General features: G+C 35.9%; 1 protein-coding gene across 2 annotated transcripts in view; it reads right to left on the bottom strand.

Moving 5' to 3' along the window:
• Positions 1-21,006, bottom strand: part of ZC3H12B (zinc finger CCCH-type containing 12B) — a 230,602-nt gene that overhangs the window by 31,972 nt on the left and 177,624 nt on the right. For both annotated transcript variants that reach the window (XM_082444936.1, XM_082444935.1), the window contains one exon: positions 6,875-7,637. In XM_082444936.1, coding sequence (XP_082301062.1) covers positions 6,875-7,482 — 608 coding nt within the window. In that variant the 5' untranslated portion in view covers positions 7,483-7,637. The remainder of the gene's footprint in view (positions 1-6,874; positions 7,638-21,006) is intronic.

The raw sequence follows: 21,006 nt of genomic DNA, 5'->3' as shown, positions 1-21,006 counted from the left end.
CCCAGAGACGGGCATGGGACACTCAGGCTGCTGCTGTAGCCACCAAGAAGCTTGTGTGCGAGCACAGGTCACTACCCACACATCCCTCCCAGGACCCTGTGCAGCCCGCCACTGCCAGGGTCCCGTGATCCAGGGACAACTTCCCCGGGAGAACACACGGCACGCATCATGCTGGTGCAACGTCACACCGGCCTCTGCTGCGGCAGGCTCGCCCCGCATCCATACCCCTCCCTCCCCCCAGCCTGAGTGAGCCAGAGCCCCCAAATCAGCTGCTCCTTTAACCCCATCCTGTCTGAGTGAAGAACAGACACACTCAGGCGATCTACATGCAGAGGCGGGTCCAAATCCAAAGCTGAACCCCGGGAGCTGTGTGAACAGAGAAGAGAAAGGGAAATTTCTCCCAGCAGCCTCAGAAGTAGCGGATTAAAGCTCCACAATCAACTTGATGTACCCTGCATCTGTGGAATACCTGAATAGACAACAAATCATCCCAAATTCAGGAGGTGGACATGGGGAGCAAGATATATTATTTTTTCCCCTTTTCCTGTTTTTGTGACTGTGTATGTGTATGCTTCTGTGTGAGATTTTGTCTGCATAACTTTGCTTTCACCATTTGTCCTAGGGTTCTGTCCGTCCATTGTTTTTTTCCTTTTTTTCTCCTTTAAAATTTTTTTTCTTAATAATTATTTTTATTTTAATAACTTTATTTTATTATCTTTATTTTATTTTATTTTATCCTCTTTCTTTCTTTCTTTCTATTTTTTCTCCCTTTTATTTTGAGCTGTGTGGATGAAAGGCTCTTGGTCTTCCAGCCAGTAGTCAGTGCTGTGCCTCTGAGGTGGGAGAGCCAACTTCAGGACACTGGTCCACAAGAGACCTCCCAGCTCCAAGTAATATCAAATGGCGAAAATCTCCCAGAGATCTCCATCTCAACACCAAGACCCAGCTTCATTCAACGACCAGCAAGCTACAGTGCTGGACACCCTATGCCAAACAGCAAGACAGGAACACAGCCCCATCCATTAGCAGAGAGGCTGCCTAAAATCATAATAAGGCCACAGACACCTCAAAACACACCACCAGACGCGGACCTGCCCACCAGAAAGACAAGATCTAGCCTCATCCACCAGAACACAGGCACTAGTCCCCTCCACCAGGAAGCCTAAACAACACAATGAACCAACCTTAGCCACTGGGGACAGACACTAAAAACAGTGGGAACTACGAACCTGCAGCCTGCGAAAAGGAGACCCCCAAACACAGTAAGATAAGCAAAATGAGAAGACAGAAAAACACAGAGCAGATGAAGGAGCAAGGTAAAAACACACCAGACCTAACAAATGAAGAGAAAATAGGCAGTCTACCTGAAAAATAATTCAGAATAATGATAGTAAAGATGATCCAATATCTTGGAAATAGAATAGACAAAATGCAAGAAACATTTAACAAGGACCTAGGAGAACTAAAGAGGAAACAAGCAATGATGAAAAATGCAATAAATGAAATTAAAAATACTCTAGAAGGGATGAATAGCAGAATAACTGAGGCAGAAGAACAAATAAGTGACCTGGAAGACAAAATAGTGGAAATAACTACTGCAGAGCAGAATAAAGAAAAAAGAATGAAAAGAACTGAGGACAGTCTCAGAGACCTCTGGGACAATATTAAACACACCAACATTCGAATCATAGGGGTCTCAGAAGAAGAAGAGAAACAGAAAGGAATGAGAAAATGTTTGAAGAGATTATAGTTGAAAACTTCCCTAATACGGGAAAGGAAATAATTCATCAAGTCCAGGAAGCACAGAGAGTCCCATACAGGATAAATCCAAGGAGAAACATGCCAAAACACATATTATGCAAACTATCAAAAATTAAATACAAAGAAAATATATTAAAAGCAGGAAGGGCAAAAACAACAAATAACACACAAGGGAATCCCCATAAGGTTAACATCTGATCTTTCAGCAGAAACTCTGCAAGCCAGAAGGGAGTGGCAGGACATATTTAAAGTGATGAAGGAGAAGAACCTACAACCAAGATTACTCTACCCAGCAAGAATCTCATTCAGATTTGATGGAGAGATTAAAACCTTTACAGGCAAGCAAAAGCTGAGAGAGTTCAGCACCACTAAACCAGCTTTACAACAAATGCTAAAGGAACTTCTCTAGGCAAGAAACACAAGAGAAGGAAAACACCTACAATAACAAACCCAAAACATTAATGTAAATGAGAATAGGAACATACATATCGTTAATTACTTTAAATATAAATGGATTAAATGCTCCCAACAAAAGACACAGACTGACTGAATGGATAGAAAAAGAAGACCCGTATATATGCGGTCTACAAGAGACCCACTTCAGACCTAGGGACACATAGAGACTGAAAGTGAGGGGATGGAAAAAGATATTCCATGCAAATGGAAATCAAAAGAAAGCTGGAGTAGCAATTCTCATATCAGAAAAAATAGACTTTAAAATAAAGACTATTACAAGAGACAAAGAAGGACTCTACATAATGATCAAGGGATCAATCCAAGAAGAAGATATAACAATTGTAAGTATTTATGCACCCAACATAAGAGCACCTCAATACATAAGGCAAATACTAACAGCCGTAAAAGGGGAAATCGACAGTAACACAATCATAGTAGGGGACTTTAACACCCCACATTCACCAATGGACAGATCATCTAAAATGAAAATAAGTAAGGAAACACACGCTTTAAATGATACATTAAACAAAATGGACTTAATTGATATTTATAGGACATTCCATCCAAAAACAACAGAATACACATTTTTCTCAAGTGTCATGGAACACTCTCCAGGATAGATCATATCTTGGGTCACAAATCAAGCCTTGGTAAATATAAGAAAATTGAAATCATATCAAATATCTTTTCCAAACACAATGCTATGAGACTAGATATCAATTACAGGAAAAGATCTGTAAAAAATACAAACACATGGAGGTTAAACAATACACTACTTAATAACCAAGTGATCACTGAAGAAATCAAAGAGGAAATCAAAAAATACCTAAAACAAATGACAATGGAGACACGACAACCCAAAACCTATGGGATGCAGCAAAAGAGTTCTAAGAGGGAAGTTTATAGCAATACAATCCTACCTTAAGAAACAGGAAACATCTCAAGTAAACAACCTAACCTTGCACCTAAAGCAATTAGAGAAAGAAGAACAAAAAAACCCCAAAGTTAGCAGAAGGAAAGTAATCAATAAGATCAGATCAGGAATAAATGAAAAAGTAATGAAGGAAACGATAGCAAAGATCAATAAAACTAAAAGCTGGTTCTTTGAGAAGATAAACAAAATTGATAAACCATTAGCCAGACTCATCAAGAAAAAAAGGGAGAAGACTCAAATCAATAGAATTAGAAATGAAAAAGGAGAAGTAACCACTGACACTGCAGAAATACAAACGATCATGAGAGTTTACTACAAGCAACTCTATGCCAATAAAATGGACAACCTGCAAGAAATGGACAAATTCTTAGAAATGCACAACCTGCCGAGATGGAACCAGGAAGAAATAGAAAATATGAACAGACCAATCACAAGCACTGAAATTGAAACTGTGATTAAAATCTTCCAACAAACAAAAACCCAGGACCAGATGGCTTCACAGGCGAATTCCATCAAACATTTAGAGAAAAGCTAACACCTGTCCTTCTCAAACTCTTCAAAAATATAGCAGAGGAAGGAACACCCCCAAACTCATTCTACAAGGCCACCATCACCCTGATACCAAAACCAGACAAAGATGTCACAATGAAAGAAAACTACAGGCCAATATCACTGATGAACATAGATGCAAAAATCCTCAATGAAATACTAGCAAGAAGAATCCAACAGCACATTAAAAGGATCATACACCATGATCAAGTGGTGTTTATTCCAGGAATGCAAGGATTCTTCAATATATGCAAATCAATCAATGGTAAACACCATATTAACAAATTGAAGAGGAAAAGCCATATGATCATCTCAATAGATTCAGAGAAAGCTTTTGACAAAATTCAACACCCATTTATGATAAAAACCCTCCAGAAAGTAGGCATAGAGGGAACTTTCCTCAACATAGTAAAGGCCATATATGACAAACCCACAGCCAACATTGTCCTCAATGGTGAAAAACTGAAACCATTTCCACTAAGATCAGGAACAAGGCAAGGTTGCCCACTCTCACCACTATTATTCAACATAGTTTTGGAAGTTTTAGCCACAGCAATCAGAGAAGAAAAAGAAATAAAAGGAATCCAAATCAGAAAAGAAGAAGTAAAGCTGTCACTGTTTGCAGATGACATGATACTATACATAGAGAATCCTAAAGATGCTACCAGAAAACTACTAGAACTAATCAATGAATTTGGTAAAGTAGCAGGATACAAAATTATTGCACAGAAATCTTTGGCATTCCTATACACTAATGATGAAAAATCTGAAAGAGAAATTAAGAAAACACTCCCATTTACCATTGCAACAAAAAGAATAAAATATCTAGGAATAAACCTACCTAAGGAGACAAAAAACCTGTATGCAGAAAATTATAAGACCCAGATGAAAGAAATTAAAGATGATACAAATAAATGGAGAGATATACCATGTTCTTGGATTGGAAGAATCAACATTGTGAAAATGACTGTACTACCCAAAGCAATCTACAGATTCAATGCAATCCCTATCAAACTACCACCTGCATTTTTCACAGAACTAGAACAAAAAATTTCACAATTTGTATGGAAACACAAAAGACCCCGAATAGCCAAAGCAATCTTGAGAACGAAAAATGGAGCTGGAGGAATCAGGCTCCCTGACTTCAGACTATACAACAAAGCTACAGTAATCAAGACAGTATGGGACTGGCACAAAAACAGAAATATAGATCAGTGGAACAGGATAGAAAGCCCACAGATAACCCATGCACATATGGTCACCTTATCTTTGAAAAAGGAGGCAAGAATATACAGTGGAGAAAAGACAGCCTCTTCAATAAGTGGTGCTGGGAAAACTAGACAGGTACATGTAAAAGTATGAAATTAGAACACTCCCTAACCCCATACACAAAAATAAACTCAAAATGGATTAAAGACCTAAATGTAAGGCCTGACACTATCAAACTCTTAGAGGAAAACATAGGCAGAACACTCTATGACATAAATCACAGCAAGATCTTTTTTGACCCAGCTCCTAGAGAAATGGAAATAAAAACAAAAATAAACAAATGGGACCTAGTGAAACTTAAAAGCTTTTGCACAGCAAAGGAAACCATAAACAAGACGAAAAGACAATCCTCAGAATGGGAGAAAATATTTTCAAATGAAGCAACTGACAAAGGATTAATCTCCAAAATTTACAAGCAGCTCATGAAGCTCTATAAAAAAAAAAATCTAATCCAAAAATGGGCAGAAGACCTAAAAAGACATTTCTCCAAAGAAGATATACAGATTGCCAACAAACACATGAAAGAATGCTCAACATCATTAATCATTAGAGAAATGCAAATCAAAACTACAATGAGATATCATCTCACACCGGTCAGAATGGCCATCATCAAAAAATATAGAAACAATAAATGCTGGAGAGGGTGTGGAGAAAAGCGAACACTCTTGCACTGTTGGTGGGAATGTAATTGATACAGCCACTATGGAGAACAGTATGGAGGTTCCTTGAAAAACTAAAAATAGAACTACCATACGACCCAGCAATCCCACTAGTAGGCATATACCCTGCGAAAACCGTAATTCAAAAAGAGTCATGTACCAAAATATTCATTGCAGCTCTATTTACAATAGCCAGGGCATGGAAGCAACCTAAGTGTCCATCAACAGATGAAAGGATAAAGAAGATGTGGCACATATATACAATGGAATATTACTCAGCCATAAAAAGAAACGAAATTGAGTTATTTGTAGTGACGTGGATGGAGTTAGAGTCTGTCATACAGAGTGAAGTAAGTCAGAAATAGAAAAACAAATACCGTATGCTAACACATATACATGGAATCTAAAAAAAAAAAGGTTATGAAGAACCTAGGGGCAAGACGGGAATAAAGACACAGACTTACTAGAGAATGGACTTGACGATATGGGGAGTGGGATGGGTAAGCTGTGACAAAGTGAGAGAGTGGCATGGACATATATACACTACCAAACGTAAAATAGATAGCTAGTGGGAAGAAGCCGCATAGCACAGGGAGATCAGCTCAGTGCTTTGTGACCACCTAGAGGGGTGGCATAGGGAGGGTGGGAGGGAGGGAGAGGCAAGAGGGAAGAGATATGGGAACATATGTATATGTATAACTGATTCACTTTGTTATAAAGCAGAAACTAACACACCATTGTAAAGCAATTATACTCCAATAAAAATGGTAAAAACAAATAGAAACTATGTCAAATATTCTTAATAACACTAATAGCCACATACTGTTGCATGATATTGCAGAAGGAGCATTGGAGTCAGATTCAGGTTTTAATACAAACTGCCATTTATTACTTGTGTAACCTTGGCCGTTACTCATCCTCTGAACTTGAGTTCACTCACCTGCAAGTTAAATCATATACACAAAGTATTTGGCACAAAATAGATTATAAATGTTAGTTTCATTTCATTCATCTGAAGCTGGAAAGCTTAAATTTAAATCCTCACTTTGCTACATATTACCTATATCAAGTGTTCTCAAGGAAGTCATTTAACCTTGCTGAGCTCTAGTTTTCTCATCTGTAAAATAAAGTTGCTATGAAGATTATATAGAACTATATATTAAAATGTGCCTCCAGATAGCCTGCTAAGCAATTCCTGCATACAGGGCAGTTTTAAAGAAAGAGAAAGAAAATATACCAGTCTTACCTCATTGCCACATTACTTCCATCTATGACAACTGGCCTCAAATTGTCACTGTTGTCTATTTCATCTTCAAGAGACAGTTCAGGGCTTGCAACTTCTCTGGAGCTGGGACCCCGAGGCACTAACAAACTCAAGTTGAGTTGCCCTTCCAAATCACCTTTGTTTCCAAGTCTGACAAGCTCTGCCAGTACATCATTAATAAGCGATTCTGGACCCAGCTTGTTCAGCACTAACTGAATCTGTTCCTCTGCATAGCCCAGCTTTAAAGCAAAATCCATCTTGGTTTGGTATTCTTTTTCCAAGTCAAGCTTCCCATCCTGTAGAATGCTACTCTGGGAGAAGCTTGGATGATCTAGGCAGGGTGATCTACAAAGCTGGCGGTGTGGCTTAGAGGGAATCTCCTTTTTCTTCAACTGAACATCTCCAGGTTGGCAGCTGTTGTCATTACTGCTGCTTTTAAGGCTCAACTGTTCAGGGTCACTCTCAGAGCTCAACAGCTCTTCAGAATCAGCATTACCCTGCTCTGTGTTCTCTTGCTTAGGCTGCTGCTTCTCTTCCTTGGAGGCATTCTTCTTCATTTTTGGTGTTTCCACTGCAGCGGTGGCCGTCATCCCGTTCAGTGGGCAATCTGAGGTCTAATCAGCTCTTTTTCTTTTTAGCCTTCTTGGAATCCATGTACATTGGCTTCCCGTTGTGTAAAATGGGGTGGTAGTGGTGGCACAATGGTTTGCCTGTTTGGTTTGTTATGTTTAGATGTTACCAGTTCCTACAAATAAACACACATACCATAATCATGTTTAGTAAACTTATGAAAATGTATTTTAGAATACAGTGTTTTCTTCCTAAGAAACTACAGGTTGTCTGACATTATATTTTTCTGCTTAAAATGATTGGACTCTTGAAATAATACCAAGCATCTTTTCAGACCACAATGATATGAGACTATAAAATCAACTACAACATAAACAACTAAAAGAAAACACTCAAACACATGGAGTCTAAACAGCATGTTACTAAATGACCAATAAGTCATTGAAGAAATCAAACAGAAAATTAAAAATGTAAATACAATGATACAAATATCTACGGGACTGAAGCAAAGCAGTTCTAAGAGGGAAGTTTATAGTGATGCAAGCCTGCCTCAGGAAACAAGAAAAATCTCAAATAAATAATCTAACCTAAAGGAACTAGAAAAAGAAGAAGAAGAAACAAAACCCAGAGTTAGTAGAAAGAAATGAATAATAAAGATTAGAGCAGAAATAAATGAAATACAGACTAAAAAGCAATAGAAAAATCAATGAAAGTAAGAGCTGGTTCTTTGAAAAGATATACAAAATTGATAAAACTTTAGCCAGACTCATCAAACAAAAGAGACAGAGAGGGCCTAAATAAATAAAATCAGAAATGAAAAAGATGTTACAACTGACAGCACAGAAATACAAAGAATTATAAGAAATTACTACAAACAATTATATGCCCAAAAGTGGACAACCTAAAAGAAATGGATAAATTCCTAGAAACACAGTTTCTCAAGACTGAATCAGGAAGAAATAAAAATATGAACAGACCAATCGCCAGTAATGAAATTAAATCTGTAATTAAAAACCTCTCAACAAACAAAAGTCCAGCACAAGATGGCTTCACAGGTAAACTTCACAGGTAAACATTTTAAAAAGAGTTACTGCCTCTCCTTCTCAGACTATTCCAAAAAGTTGAAGAGGAGGGAATGCTTTCAATGCTGCTTCCAAGCCAGCATTACCCTGATAACAAAACTAGACAAAGACAAAAAAGAAAATTAAAGGCCAAAATCACTGATAAACATAAATGCAAAAACACTCAACAAAATATTAGCAAACTAAATTCAACAGTAAGTTAAAAGGTTCACACACCATGATCCAGTGGGATTTATCCCAGGGATGCAAGGAGTTTTCAATATCTGCAAATTAATCAATGTGATATACCACATTAACAAATTGAAGAATAAAAGTCATATGATCACTTCAATTGATGCAGAAAAAGCTTTTGACAAAATTTAACATCTGTTTATGTTAAAAACTCTCCAGAAAGTGGGTATAGAGTTAAGATACCTCAACATAATAAAGGCCATATATACCTCAACAACCAACATTATACTCAATTGTGAAAACCAGAAAGCATTTCCTCTAAGATCAGGAACAAGACAAGTTGGCCCACTCTCACCACTTTTATTCAACACAGTATTGGAAGTTCTAGCCACAGCAATCATACAAGGAAAAGAAATAAAAGCAATCCAAATTGGAAAGAAAGAAGTAAAACCTCTTGCAGATGATATTATACTATATATAGAAACCCTGAAGACTCCACCAAAAAAGCTATTAGAATTGACAAATGAGTTCAATAAAGTTGCAGGATACAAAATTAATATACAGAAATCTCTAGTGTTTCTATACACTAAAAACCATCTATCAGAAAGAGAAATTAACAAAACAATCCCATTTACAATTGCATCAAAAAGAATCAAATACCTAGAAATAAATTTAACCAGGGCAGTGAAAGACCTGTATTCTGAACAGGATAAGATACTGATGAAAGAAATTGAAAACAACACAAACAAATGAAAGATATACCTTTCTCATGGATTGGAAGAATTAATATTGTTAAAATGTCCATACTACACAAAGCAATCTACAGATTCAATGCAATCCCTATCAAAACATCAATGGCAGTTTTCACAGAACTACAACAAATAATTCTAAAATTTATATGGAACCAAAAAAGGCACTGAATAGCCAAAGCAATTTTGAGAAAAAAGAACAAAGCTGGATGTATTATGCTCCTTGACTTAAAATTTTACTACAAAGCTATAGTAATTAAAATAGTATGGTATTGGTACAAAAACAGACACATAGATCAATGGGAGAGAATAGAGAGCCCAAGAATAAACCAAAGTCTATTGGGTCAATTAATTTATGACAAAGGAGACAAGAATATACAATAGGGAAAAGACAGCCTCTTCAATAAATGGTGTTGGGAAAACTGAACAGCTGCATGTAAAAGAATCAAACTGGACTAATTTCTTACACCATATACAAAAATAAATTCAAAATGGATTAAAGATTTAAGTGTAAGACTTGAAACCATAGAACACCTAGAAGAAAACACAAGCAGTATGCTTTTTGACATCAGTCTTAGCAACATTTTTTTGGATCTGTGTCCTCAGACAAGGGCAACAGAAGAAAAAATAAACAAATGAGACTACATCAAACTAAAAAGTGCTTGCACACTATCAACAAAAGAAAAACAACCTACTGGATAGAAGAAGATATTTGCAAATGACATGTTAGATAAGGGCTTAATATTCAAAATATATAAAGAACTCATACAACTCAATAACAAAAGCCCCAAACTTTCTGATTAAAAACTTGTCAGAGATATGAAAAGATTCCTAACTTCATTAATCATCAACAAAATGCATCAAAACCACAATATCATCTCACACCTATCACCTCACACCTATCAGGATGGCTATCATCAAAAAAACAACAAATAACTAGTGCTGGTGAGGATGTGAAGAAAAGGGAATACTCCTGCACTGTTGGTGAGAATGTAAATTGTCACAGCCAATATGGAAAATAGCATGGAGGTTCCCAAAAAAATTAAAAATAGAACTACCAGCATTTCCACTTCTGGATATTTACACAAAGTAAGCAAAAACACCAATTCAAAAAGATATATGCACCCCTATGTTCATTGCAACATTATTTACAGTAATCAAGCTATGGAAGCAACTTAAGTGTCTATCAATAGATGAATGGATAAAAAAGCTGTGAGATATATTTGTGTACACACACACACACAGAATATTATTCAGCTATAAAAAAGAATGAAATCTTGCCTTTTGAGACAACATGAATGGACCTAGAAGGTATTATTTTTGTTGTTGTTGTTTTTTATTTGTTTGTTTTTAGTTCCCTGACCAGGGATCAAACCTGGGTCCTTGGCAGTGAAAACATGGAGTCCTAACCACTGGACCTCCAGGGAATTCCCTAGAAGGTATTATGTTAAGTGAAATAAGTCAGACAGAGAAAGACAAATACTGTAAATTTCACTTATATGTGGGATCTAAAAAACAAATCAAATGAATAAACATAACAAAACAGAAACAGGCTTATAGATAAAGAGAACCAGCTCGTGGTTGCCTGTTGGGGCTGGGTGGTGAGGGTGAGGGGTTGGGTGAAAGAGGTGAAGAGGATTAAGAAGTACAAACTTCCAATAATAAAATAAATGTCACAGGGATCCAATACACAGCATAAGGAATATATAGTCAATAATATCGTAATAATTTTGTATGGTGACAGATGGTTATTAGACTTTTGGGGTGATAATTTTGTAATGTATTTAAATGTCAAATCATTACGTTGTAAACCTGAAACTAACATAATATTGCACATCAACTCTAATTCAATAAAAAATGATTGGACTCACATTACATTAAAAAAAATAGAGTCTCGAGAAGTCCAATGTGCTATCCATTGCACTACAGAGCCACCTAAGGGTCTCGAATTCTCTACTAAATCTAGACACAAAATTTTCAGTGGTGGCCATAGTGCTTTAATCCCCCCCCCCCACACAAACGTCATATCTAAAGTTAACTGCTTATCACAAAAACGAAGGAAGAGAAACATGGCATTTCAACAGGGTGCAGAAACATATACACCTTTTAAGAACTCTTTTTTACTTTCTGCCAGGTAAATTCTCCAAATACCACACCATATTCTTCTAGCTAAAGCTGAACTCCACTCCTGAAGAGGACAACTTCTCCAGCATTACTTTTTGCAAAATATCAGGGTCCCCATCTACTGGGGAGACTGGTAAACCACTAAAATTGCTTTAAAACAATTGAAGCTGGCTATAAGGGTCACAAAGAGAGACGTGTGCTCCAGATAAGAAAAAAAGGTGTATGCACACTCATGAATTGTATCTGCAGCCTCTTTTATCTATTGTAATTGTACTTATATTGTAAAAAGGAGAAAATCAACTCAATTTGCATGAGAAACTAGAATATTTTAAAAGAACATTAATTACAGAAGAGAAATAGGAGCGATTTTATTTCTAAACTCCTTTCACCTACATCATCTGTCCCCTCAGGTTTGAGTTCTAACCTGTCCAAGGTGTTTCCTTTACTTTGAGCCTCGGTTTCCTCATATATGAAATGAGGATATGGATAGTTACCTCACAGAACAAGGATTACATAAAATGAGTAAGGAAAGTGCTTAGAAAAGTGAACAGAACATAGTAGGTTCTCAATATATGTAAAGGGTACAACAGATACCACCAGGAGTTTGGTTTAAAAAAAGAGAAGACTGACAGTGAGGCAAGACTATAGACCTGTGAGCATTGATAAGCTCTTCAGATAGCAGCTGTGCTCACTAATCTAAAACCAGACTATCTATGTAACTAGTGTACTAGGGTTCTCCAGTTACACTTTAATTCTATTAATTTAGACAAGAAGAAAATTCATCAATAGTTTTATCTAAGAATAATATAGATAACTGCATACTTATCTTAGGAGAGTCACGTTTGGAAACAACATATGCACACAGAATTGACATCTCAGACCTGACATTCAGGCAGCATATAGTGACTTCTCTAATGATTATATCACCACTTGTTACTTCAAATTTTTCCCTTAATGAATAGACACATAGACACCCATTTCACTGTCACTTCTCTATTAATCTTTGTTATATAAACTTTAAATCCTTTTTCCTTTATAAGTTCCATATTTACTACTGACTTACATTTTATTCTCTTGAAAATAATTTCTAGTGCACACAGGAAATTGAAAATTTTCCTCTTGCATTTATTCAAAGCTCCAAAGTCACTTAACAACAACTGTTTATAAGACTAAATGTATATTTTCCTGACAAATGACAGGTACCTGTAAAAGACAAGTTTGACTGCTCTTAGCTAGCAGACCAAATGTCTAGTTATTACTGTGAACGTTTCTTACTCAATAACCTAAGGTAGAAGAGAAATAAATGACTTGGCAGACATAAACCTTGATTTACTTTTTAAAGCCTTAAGCAAGTTTTTAAGAGAAATGCTGGTTGTCTGTCCTAAAACCTACGTAGGTGTGTAAGTATCATGTGGGTTTTTTTTGTGTTTGTTTTGTGCTGTTTTACAATGCAAACTTCTTGAGGCAAAAATAGCAGGAAAGTCTTTTCATTCAAAAGAACAATCACTGAGTGCCAGAGACTGTGATAAGCCCTGGGTCTAGAAGGAGAGATCAGAACTGATCCTGTCCTCAAAGAACTCTCAAACTAATTTTAAAAGTGGCTAGAAATGGCCCTAGGGAATGCTGAAACACAATTCTATAGAAGGTGATCATATCATTTTTAGTTCAAGTTGGGACAATTTTGAGAATGAAGGATCATTACTAATAATTACGTCAGAACAATAGGCATGAAGTGGGGAAGTTCCAGGCAAATATGGATGTATGGTTGGTCCTTCAAGTTACTTGAAAATTTCCGTTGACATACAGAAGAGGGAATGTTCGATTCTATCCACAGGGTGGGAGATGAGGGTGGTGGTTGAAGGGATTATGAAGAATTCAAGAAAGATATAATATTTGAAGTAATTTTCTGACTAATTAATTAACATCTATTTAGTGCTATGTACCAAGAGACATGTTAGCTGGTAGGGTGTAAAAACAGACAAGGATTCTGATCTCATAGTGCTTATAGTGGTGGTGGTGGGAGTGGAGATAGACAATAATCAAATACTTATATAATTCATAATTATAATCTGTGACAAGTGATTAACTGTTAAAAAGTATAGGGACATATGAGTTGAGTCTTAAAGGAAAGAGTAACAATTTACTGGGTAGGGAAGAATTTTTAAAGTTAAGGATATATGAAGATTAATATGATATTGTGCCTTAATTAATGCCTCATGCTTAATATTACTGGTGAAGATGGCTAAAGGAAAATAGTTACTTTTACTGAAAAAGGAAGGTGACTGGGGGGAAAATTTCAAAGACGATGTTCTAGCTGTTACTTATGACAGGTGTTGTAAAGAGTTTTTATCTTTCATTGTTATTGATTTAAAAAATCACAAATACTGACATATTTTGGAAAATCACAATTGTCAGAAGAAATTATAGGATTGGATGTAATTTGTTTTAAGAAGTTGAGAGCTTTGTCATCAGATGGCCATGTGTTATAGGTACAGAGCTTGCCTATAATTTGCTTAAGAATATAATAAACAAATGATTGAAAACTTGCCTTTGGATCTAAAAAAAACCAGAGAAACAAATGCAGGCAAAAGCTGTCAAGAGTGACAAGGAATTTCCACCAAGGGAAAAAGAGTCTTCACCTTACCATTTAGTCTGCTCAGTCCACTTTCTTCCTCCACCCCTCCCCCATCCTTTTATTACAAAATATGATTCGTTCATTTTGAATTTGCACAGAGTAATTTTCCAATATCACTCAGGTTCTACTACAAACCCCACTTCATCTTCTCCAAAATCTGCTAAACAACACCCTGTATGGAGACAGAAACATATGACCATGTCTACTGAGCCAAAATCATAGGAAATATTCAAAAAAGTCCAATAACCATGTAGAACAGAGCCATCAAGTAGTAGCCAAATCAAGAACAGAATAGTTAATTCTCAATTATCTACATGTGACTAAGCCACTTTCTTATTTGTGGAGCAGTTAAATCTCAAGCTGTGATCTGGGAAGGCATGTTTCGAGAGAGACTTAGGGATACCTAATTAGACAGCTGCCCATTCCTTTCCCTTCTAGAAGGTTTTTCATAATAGGTATCCTCAAAGAAAATACCTATATCAAATACAGAAATACCCACAGGAATACAAAGGATCATAAGAGATTACTATGAATAACTATATGCCAATAAAATGGACAACCTGGAAGAAATGGACAAATTCTTAGAAAGGTACAATCTCCCAAGACTGAACCAGGAAGAAATAGAAAATATGAACAGACCAATTGCCAGTAATGAAATTGAATCAATAATTTAAAAAACTCCCAACCAATAAAAGTCCATGACCAGATGGCTTCACAGGTGAATTCTACCAAACATATAGAGAAGAATTAACTCCTATCTTTCTCAAAGTATTCAAAAATTTACAGAAGAAAGAACACGTCTGACCTCATTCTAAGAGGTCAGCATCACTCTGATACCAAAACCAGACAAAGATATCACAAAAAAATAAAATTACAGATCAATATCACTGATGAACATAGATGCAAAAATCCTCAACAAAATATTAGCAAACCAAATCCAACAATACATTAAAAGTATCATACACCATGATCAAGTGGGATTTATACCAGGGATGCAAAGATTTTTCAATATCCAAAAATCAATCAATGTGATACACCTCATTAACAACCTGAAGAATAAAAATCATATGATCATCTCAATAAATGCAGAAAATACTTTTGTTAAAATTCGATATCCATTTATGATAAAAACTCTTCAGAAAGTGGGAATAGATGGAACCTACCTCAACATAATAAAAGCCATATATGAAAAACCCACAGCTAATATCATACTCAACAGTGAAAAGCTGAAAGCATTTCCTTTAAGATCAGGAACAAGAAAAGGGTGCCTGCCTGCTCTCACCACTTTTATTCAACATATTATTGGAAGTCCTAGCCACAGCAATCAGACAAGAAAAATAAATAAAAGGAATCCAAATTGGAAAAGAAGAAGTAAAACTGTCACTATTTGGAGATGACCTGACACTATACAGAGAAAACCCTAAAACTGCCACCAGAAAACTACTAGAGCTCATAAACGAATTTAGTAAGGTTGCAGGATACAAAATTAATATAAAGAAATCTGTTGCATTTCTACACTAACAACAAACTATCAGAAAGAGAAATTAAGGAAACAATCCCATTTACCATCACATTAAAAAGAATAAAATACCTAGGAATAAATCTACCTAAAGAGGTTAATGTCTTGTACTCAGAAAACTATAAGACACTAATGAAAGAAACTGAAGAGGACACAGATGGAAAGATATACCTTGTTTTTGAATTGGAAGAATTAATATTGTTAAAATGACTATACTACCCAAGGCAATCTATAGATTCAATACAATCCCCAATGCAATCCCTATCAAAATACTAAGGGCATTTTTCACAGAACTAGAACAAATAATTTAAAAATTTGTATGGAAACACCAAAGATCCTGAATGGCCCAAACAACTAGATAACAGAGCTGGAAGAATCATGCTCCCTGACTTCAGACTATACTACAAAGCTACAATAATCAAAACAGTATAGTACTGGCTCAGAAACAGACACATAGCTCAATGGAACAAAATGGCCCAGAAAAAAAAAAAAGTCCACACACTTATGATCAATTAATCTACAACAAAGCAAGAGTATACAATAGAGAAAAGACAGTCCCTTCAATAAGTGGTGCTGAGAAAACTGGACAGCTACATGTAAATGAATGAAATTACAACATTTTCTAGCACCACGTACAAACATAAGCTCAAAATGAATTAAAGACCTAAATGTGGGACCAGAAACCATAAAACTTCTAGAGGAAAACATAGGCAGAACACTCTTTGACATAAATCATGGCAATATGTTTTTGGATTTGTCTCCTAAAGCAAAGGAAATAAAAAGCAAAAATAAATAAATGAGACCTAATTAAAGTTAAAAGCTTTTGTACAACAAAGGAAACCTTGACCAAACAAAAAGACAACTTACTGAATGGGAGAAAATATTTGCAAATGATGTGACTGATAAGGGTTGATATCCAACATATATAAACAGCTCATGTAACTCAAGATTAAAAAAACAAAAAAAGAGAAACCTGGTTTAAATATATGTATATATGATGGAATACTGCTCAGCCATAAAAAAGAATGCAATTTTGCCATTTGCAGCAACATGGATGGACTTGGAGATTATTATGCTAAGTGAAATAAGTCAGATAGAGAAAGACAAGCACTGTATGATATCACTTATATGTGCAATCTAAAAAATACAACAAACTAGTGAATATAACAAAAAAGAAGCAGACACACAGATATATTTAGAAAACAAACTAGTGGTTACCACTAGGAGAGGAAAGGGGATGGGGGCAATATAAGTGTAGGGATAAAGAGGTAAAAACTATTATGTATAAAATGAACTACAAGGATATATTGTACAATATGGGGAATATAGCAAATATTTTATAATAACTATAAATGGAATATAACCTTTAAAAATTGTGAATCACTATATTGTACACCTGTAACTTATGTAATACTGTACATCAACTATACTTCAATAAAATAATTATCTACTGTGTAATAGTTTTTGTGAGGCCCAGATAACTGAGAAGTGATTACAGTTCAGTCATAATAAGAATACTAAGCTCTTTTCTTGGTTTCTACTGTTTGAACTGTACCACCGCTTTTAGAATTAACTTTAAAGAGAACAAATCCAAATCTGTATTGTATCAACCCATCATATTTTACTCTAAAAGTGGCAAAGAAAATAAAAGCTATTATGAAACTTTAGTAATAGTAATAAAATATGAACAATCATTTACGTTTGCGTTTCATATTAGAGCTTGCCTAAGTGCTTTCACATACACGCTCTCAATCAACAAGGCCATGCCATTACCTATACAGCCCAGATTTGCGTTGTTATAACTTACATAGTCCATCTTTAATTCCCTGTGTCCAGCACATCAGCTAAAGAAGTTACAAAAATCCCAGGGAAAAACATGAAGTGTAAGCTTTCTCAATGCTTGGGAGGCAAAGGAGTTTGAAATACTTATTGATTCTCAAAATGAAAAAGTTCACATGAGAGTGATCTGAAAAAACCCCAAATCTGAATCTTATCATTTTCGTTTATATTAAATCAATTACATACGCAATTATATCATAAAGGAGATAGACTTGCTTTATTGCTTCCTCAGCCTCCAACCGTATCCACTTGTCCATGTGCTCTTGTATGATGGTAACACTTAGCAAAGAAATAAGTATAAGAAATAGCTTATTTTCTGTGGTTTGTAAAAATGGGATTTCCCTCAGGCAAAGAGAGTGTGTTTGTCAGCCTGTCCTTACACTACCCTCTAAAACAAAATAGGCTTTTTCTTTCTTTCCTTTTTTACTTTTAATCTTCAATGCATTCTCAATAAGATGCATGTCACAGCAAAAATTGTCATGGCTGGAGCTAAACACAACTAAGTTATTCAAAATTAAGGATTTCATTTCAAATCTTTGCATGATTAAATGGCCTCAATTCTTGTCCCCTGTACCCATATCAAATGTTGAAATTTTAGACAAAGTGTTTATAGGAAAGTAACACTCCATTAACTTTTATTATCCATTCATTCTTCTAGGATTTCAAACATAATAGACATACAATGATTTAAGTTCAAGACCCATTATCTCTAGGTTTTAAACTGGGGCTCATTTTCCTGCTCCCTTTCACTGCACTCATCCCATTAGGAAAGTTTTATGTCAACAGAACAACTAAAACAAAGTACTACACACACTCTGCTGTCCAAACTAATTAAAACCACATTGGTAAATGTAACCTTAATTTATACTGGATTCAATCTCCCATACAAAAAGCATTTCTAGTGCTCAACCTTCCAGAAAAACAAGGAAGCTGTAGGTTACATACCTACTATTTTCTTCTTTCTGTATAAAGAAGGTCTAGATAAAGATTGGTTGAAATTCATGTGGGGATGCTGCATCACACACTACAAGAGATGGTCTCTGTTAGAGTAACTGTGCAGTGCATGTATGTTCTCTGGCCACTAGTGAGAGCTGTCACTAGTGTGTTCCACATGTTCCAGAGAACATGCTCACTTCCAAGACTCATTGGTGAAGTTTCTTATTTCTCTCTCTTTTTTTTTTTTTTTTGCTTTCTTCTCCCCTCTCCCCTTTTCTGTCCTTCACCATTCTCTTTTTTCTTTCTGTGCCATACACTCCCACCCCAAAAATTATTTTGGTCAAAGCTGTAGGGAAATGTGCCTGTGCCATCCTATGCTCACAGTAAATTGAAAAAAAAATAGTGCCTGTTTTATGACTTTAATAGCAATAAACATATCTTGAGCATCCCATTCAGTTAATAATACCAAGCTTGATCTTTCTTGATTCTCTCCAATTCAATTGCTTTGAAAAATAAGTAGAATAGAGTATATCCTATTTTCTTTCTTCATAATCAAATCATTAGACTAACATAAGAAATCACTCAATGATCAGGACAATTCTGAGGGGTAGCTTGCAGTGTTGCAGCCATGAGGTCATCAGCTTAATTCTGGTTAGCCCCAGTGATCTCCAAGAGGAAATTCAAAATGTATTTGGAGGAAAATGGGAGTAGGAGGGAAAGGGGGAGTGGAATGCTTGTAGAGGTTACTAGACTCTCATAAGTCTTAATTATCCTTATTTTAACCAACACACTACTTGTTTTCACTTCCTTTCTCAGACAGTTATATATTGTTTTCTTTTCAACAGCTGCTCTGTTCTATCTCAGCCTAAGATGCACTTCTGTGGCCATTCAGGTTCGTAAGAAAGAGTTTTAAAAATATTTTAGAGGCTTTCAGAATAGGGGATACTTAATAATGCAATATATGTTATAGTGAATAATGTGTCAACCATGTTATGACATAGGCACTTTCCTGGCTGCTCCATGAGCATAGGGTGCTGTCGGTACTTGAACGTCTGAAGCAGGAACAGCCTTCTACCATTTACTAGAGCTGTGTGACTTTAGGCAGTCATCTCACTTATTAGTCTGTTTTCTCACCTGGAAAATGGGGATATTTTTATCTTTCTGCTGAGAGGACCAGTGTGAGGATCAAAGAAGAAAATGGGGAAAGTATATTATAAAATAATATAAATGTAAGATATTGTTACTGTTGGTTATAAGAGAGAGGTGTGAACCACTTAATAATAAGCAGCAACAACTGTAGTAGAATGAGAGTCAGGAGACTTACACGCTAGTCCTAACTCTGCCATGACTAATTGTGCGATCTTGGACAAATTATATTACCTCTCTGAGCCATAGTTTTCTCACCTGTGAAGTGAGAATGGTGATAGCACCTATTTCATAGGATTTTGTAAAGATTAAATGAAAAACAGATATGAAAGCTGTTTATAAACTGTAAATTTCTATACCAGTTGTCCATATAACATATTTTCATATCTCCAGACTTGGTAGGTTGCTTCACCATCAACTATACTGTTGAAACATAATGTCAAAGTAGTATTTATCTTGGGCTTACATTCCTCTCTTATCCATACATTGCCAGTAGGAGGATGTCCAAAAGCTGCCCTTCCACATCATAAAATCACTGTTCCAATTTGGATCTTTGAAGATAGGAAGTTCTAATTTATCTCTTTCTCACCCTTTCTCTCTCTCTTTCTGCATACTATGTGCCCAGCACTACTCTAGGTACTGAGGGTTCTAAAACAAATATGACACAGTCCCTATAAGATGTTCACATCCTAGTAAGTAAGACAAACATATAAACTGTCACAGAATAATATACTCTCATAAGGTCGTTTATAAGTGCTAAGAGAATACGAAGGAGGGAATAAGTAATTCTGCTACCTGAGGCAAGGGAAGTGAAATTTGAGCTGGCTTTGAGGGTTCATCAGGGAAAAGGTAAGGGAATTGTGGAAGACATGCTGGGCAGATGGAGTAACATTGAAAGGGCATGGAGGTATGAAAGACCACAGTGGAGTTAAGACTAATGAGTAATGCTCTTCACAGTCAGGATTCTCTCCTCTCTACTTCTTCCACTTCACTCCCTCCTTCTTTTGTTAGGAGTCTGTCTCTCTCCCCCACTAGACTATGAGTTCCACTAAAGGCAAGAACGATTCACATTCATGTTTGTAGTTCCTCTTTTCCCAGTCCCAACACTGCATATTGCTATGTACATGGTAATTTTCAATAAATACTTTATTAAATGCTTCATTTTTGTACGTTGCAGCCTCTGACATACTCATAGCATCCTGCAGCCAAGTTCAGTTGATCAAAATTATAAAAAATATTTGACTTTATATCAGTTATATACAGCCCTGACTTTTACCTTAATAATGGTGAGTGGGGTTAAAATGATTTCTTGTGAGTCACTTATTATCTAGTGGCAATTTGCT

This window comes from Balaenoptera physalus, assembly GCF_965194825.1.
Source record: "Balaenoptera physalus genome assembly, chromosome: X".
NCBI lineage: Eukaryota > Metazoa > Chordata > Mammalia > Artiodactyla > Balaenopteridae > Balaenoptera > Balaenoptera physalus.
The sequence above is the reverse complement of the archived record's forward strand: the minus strand, read 5'-3'. Positions and strand labels throughout refer to the sequence as shown.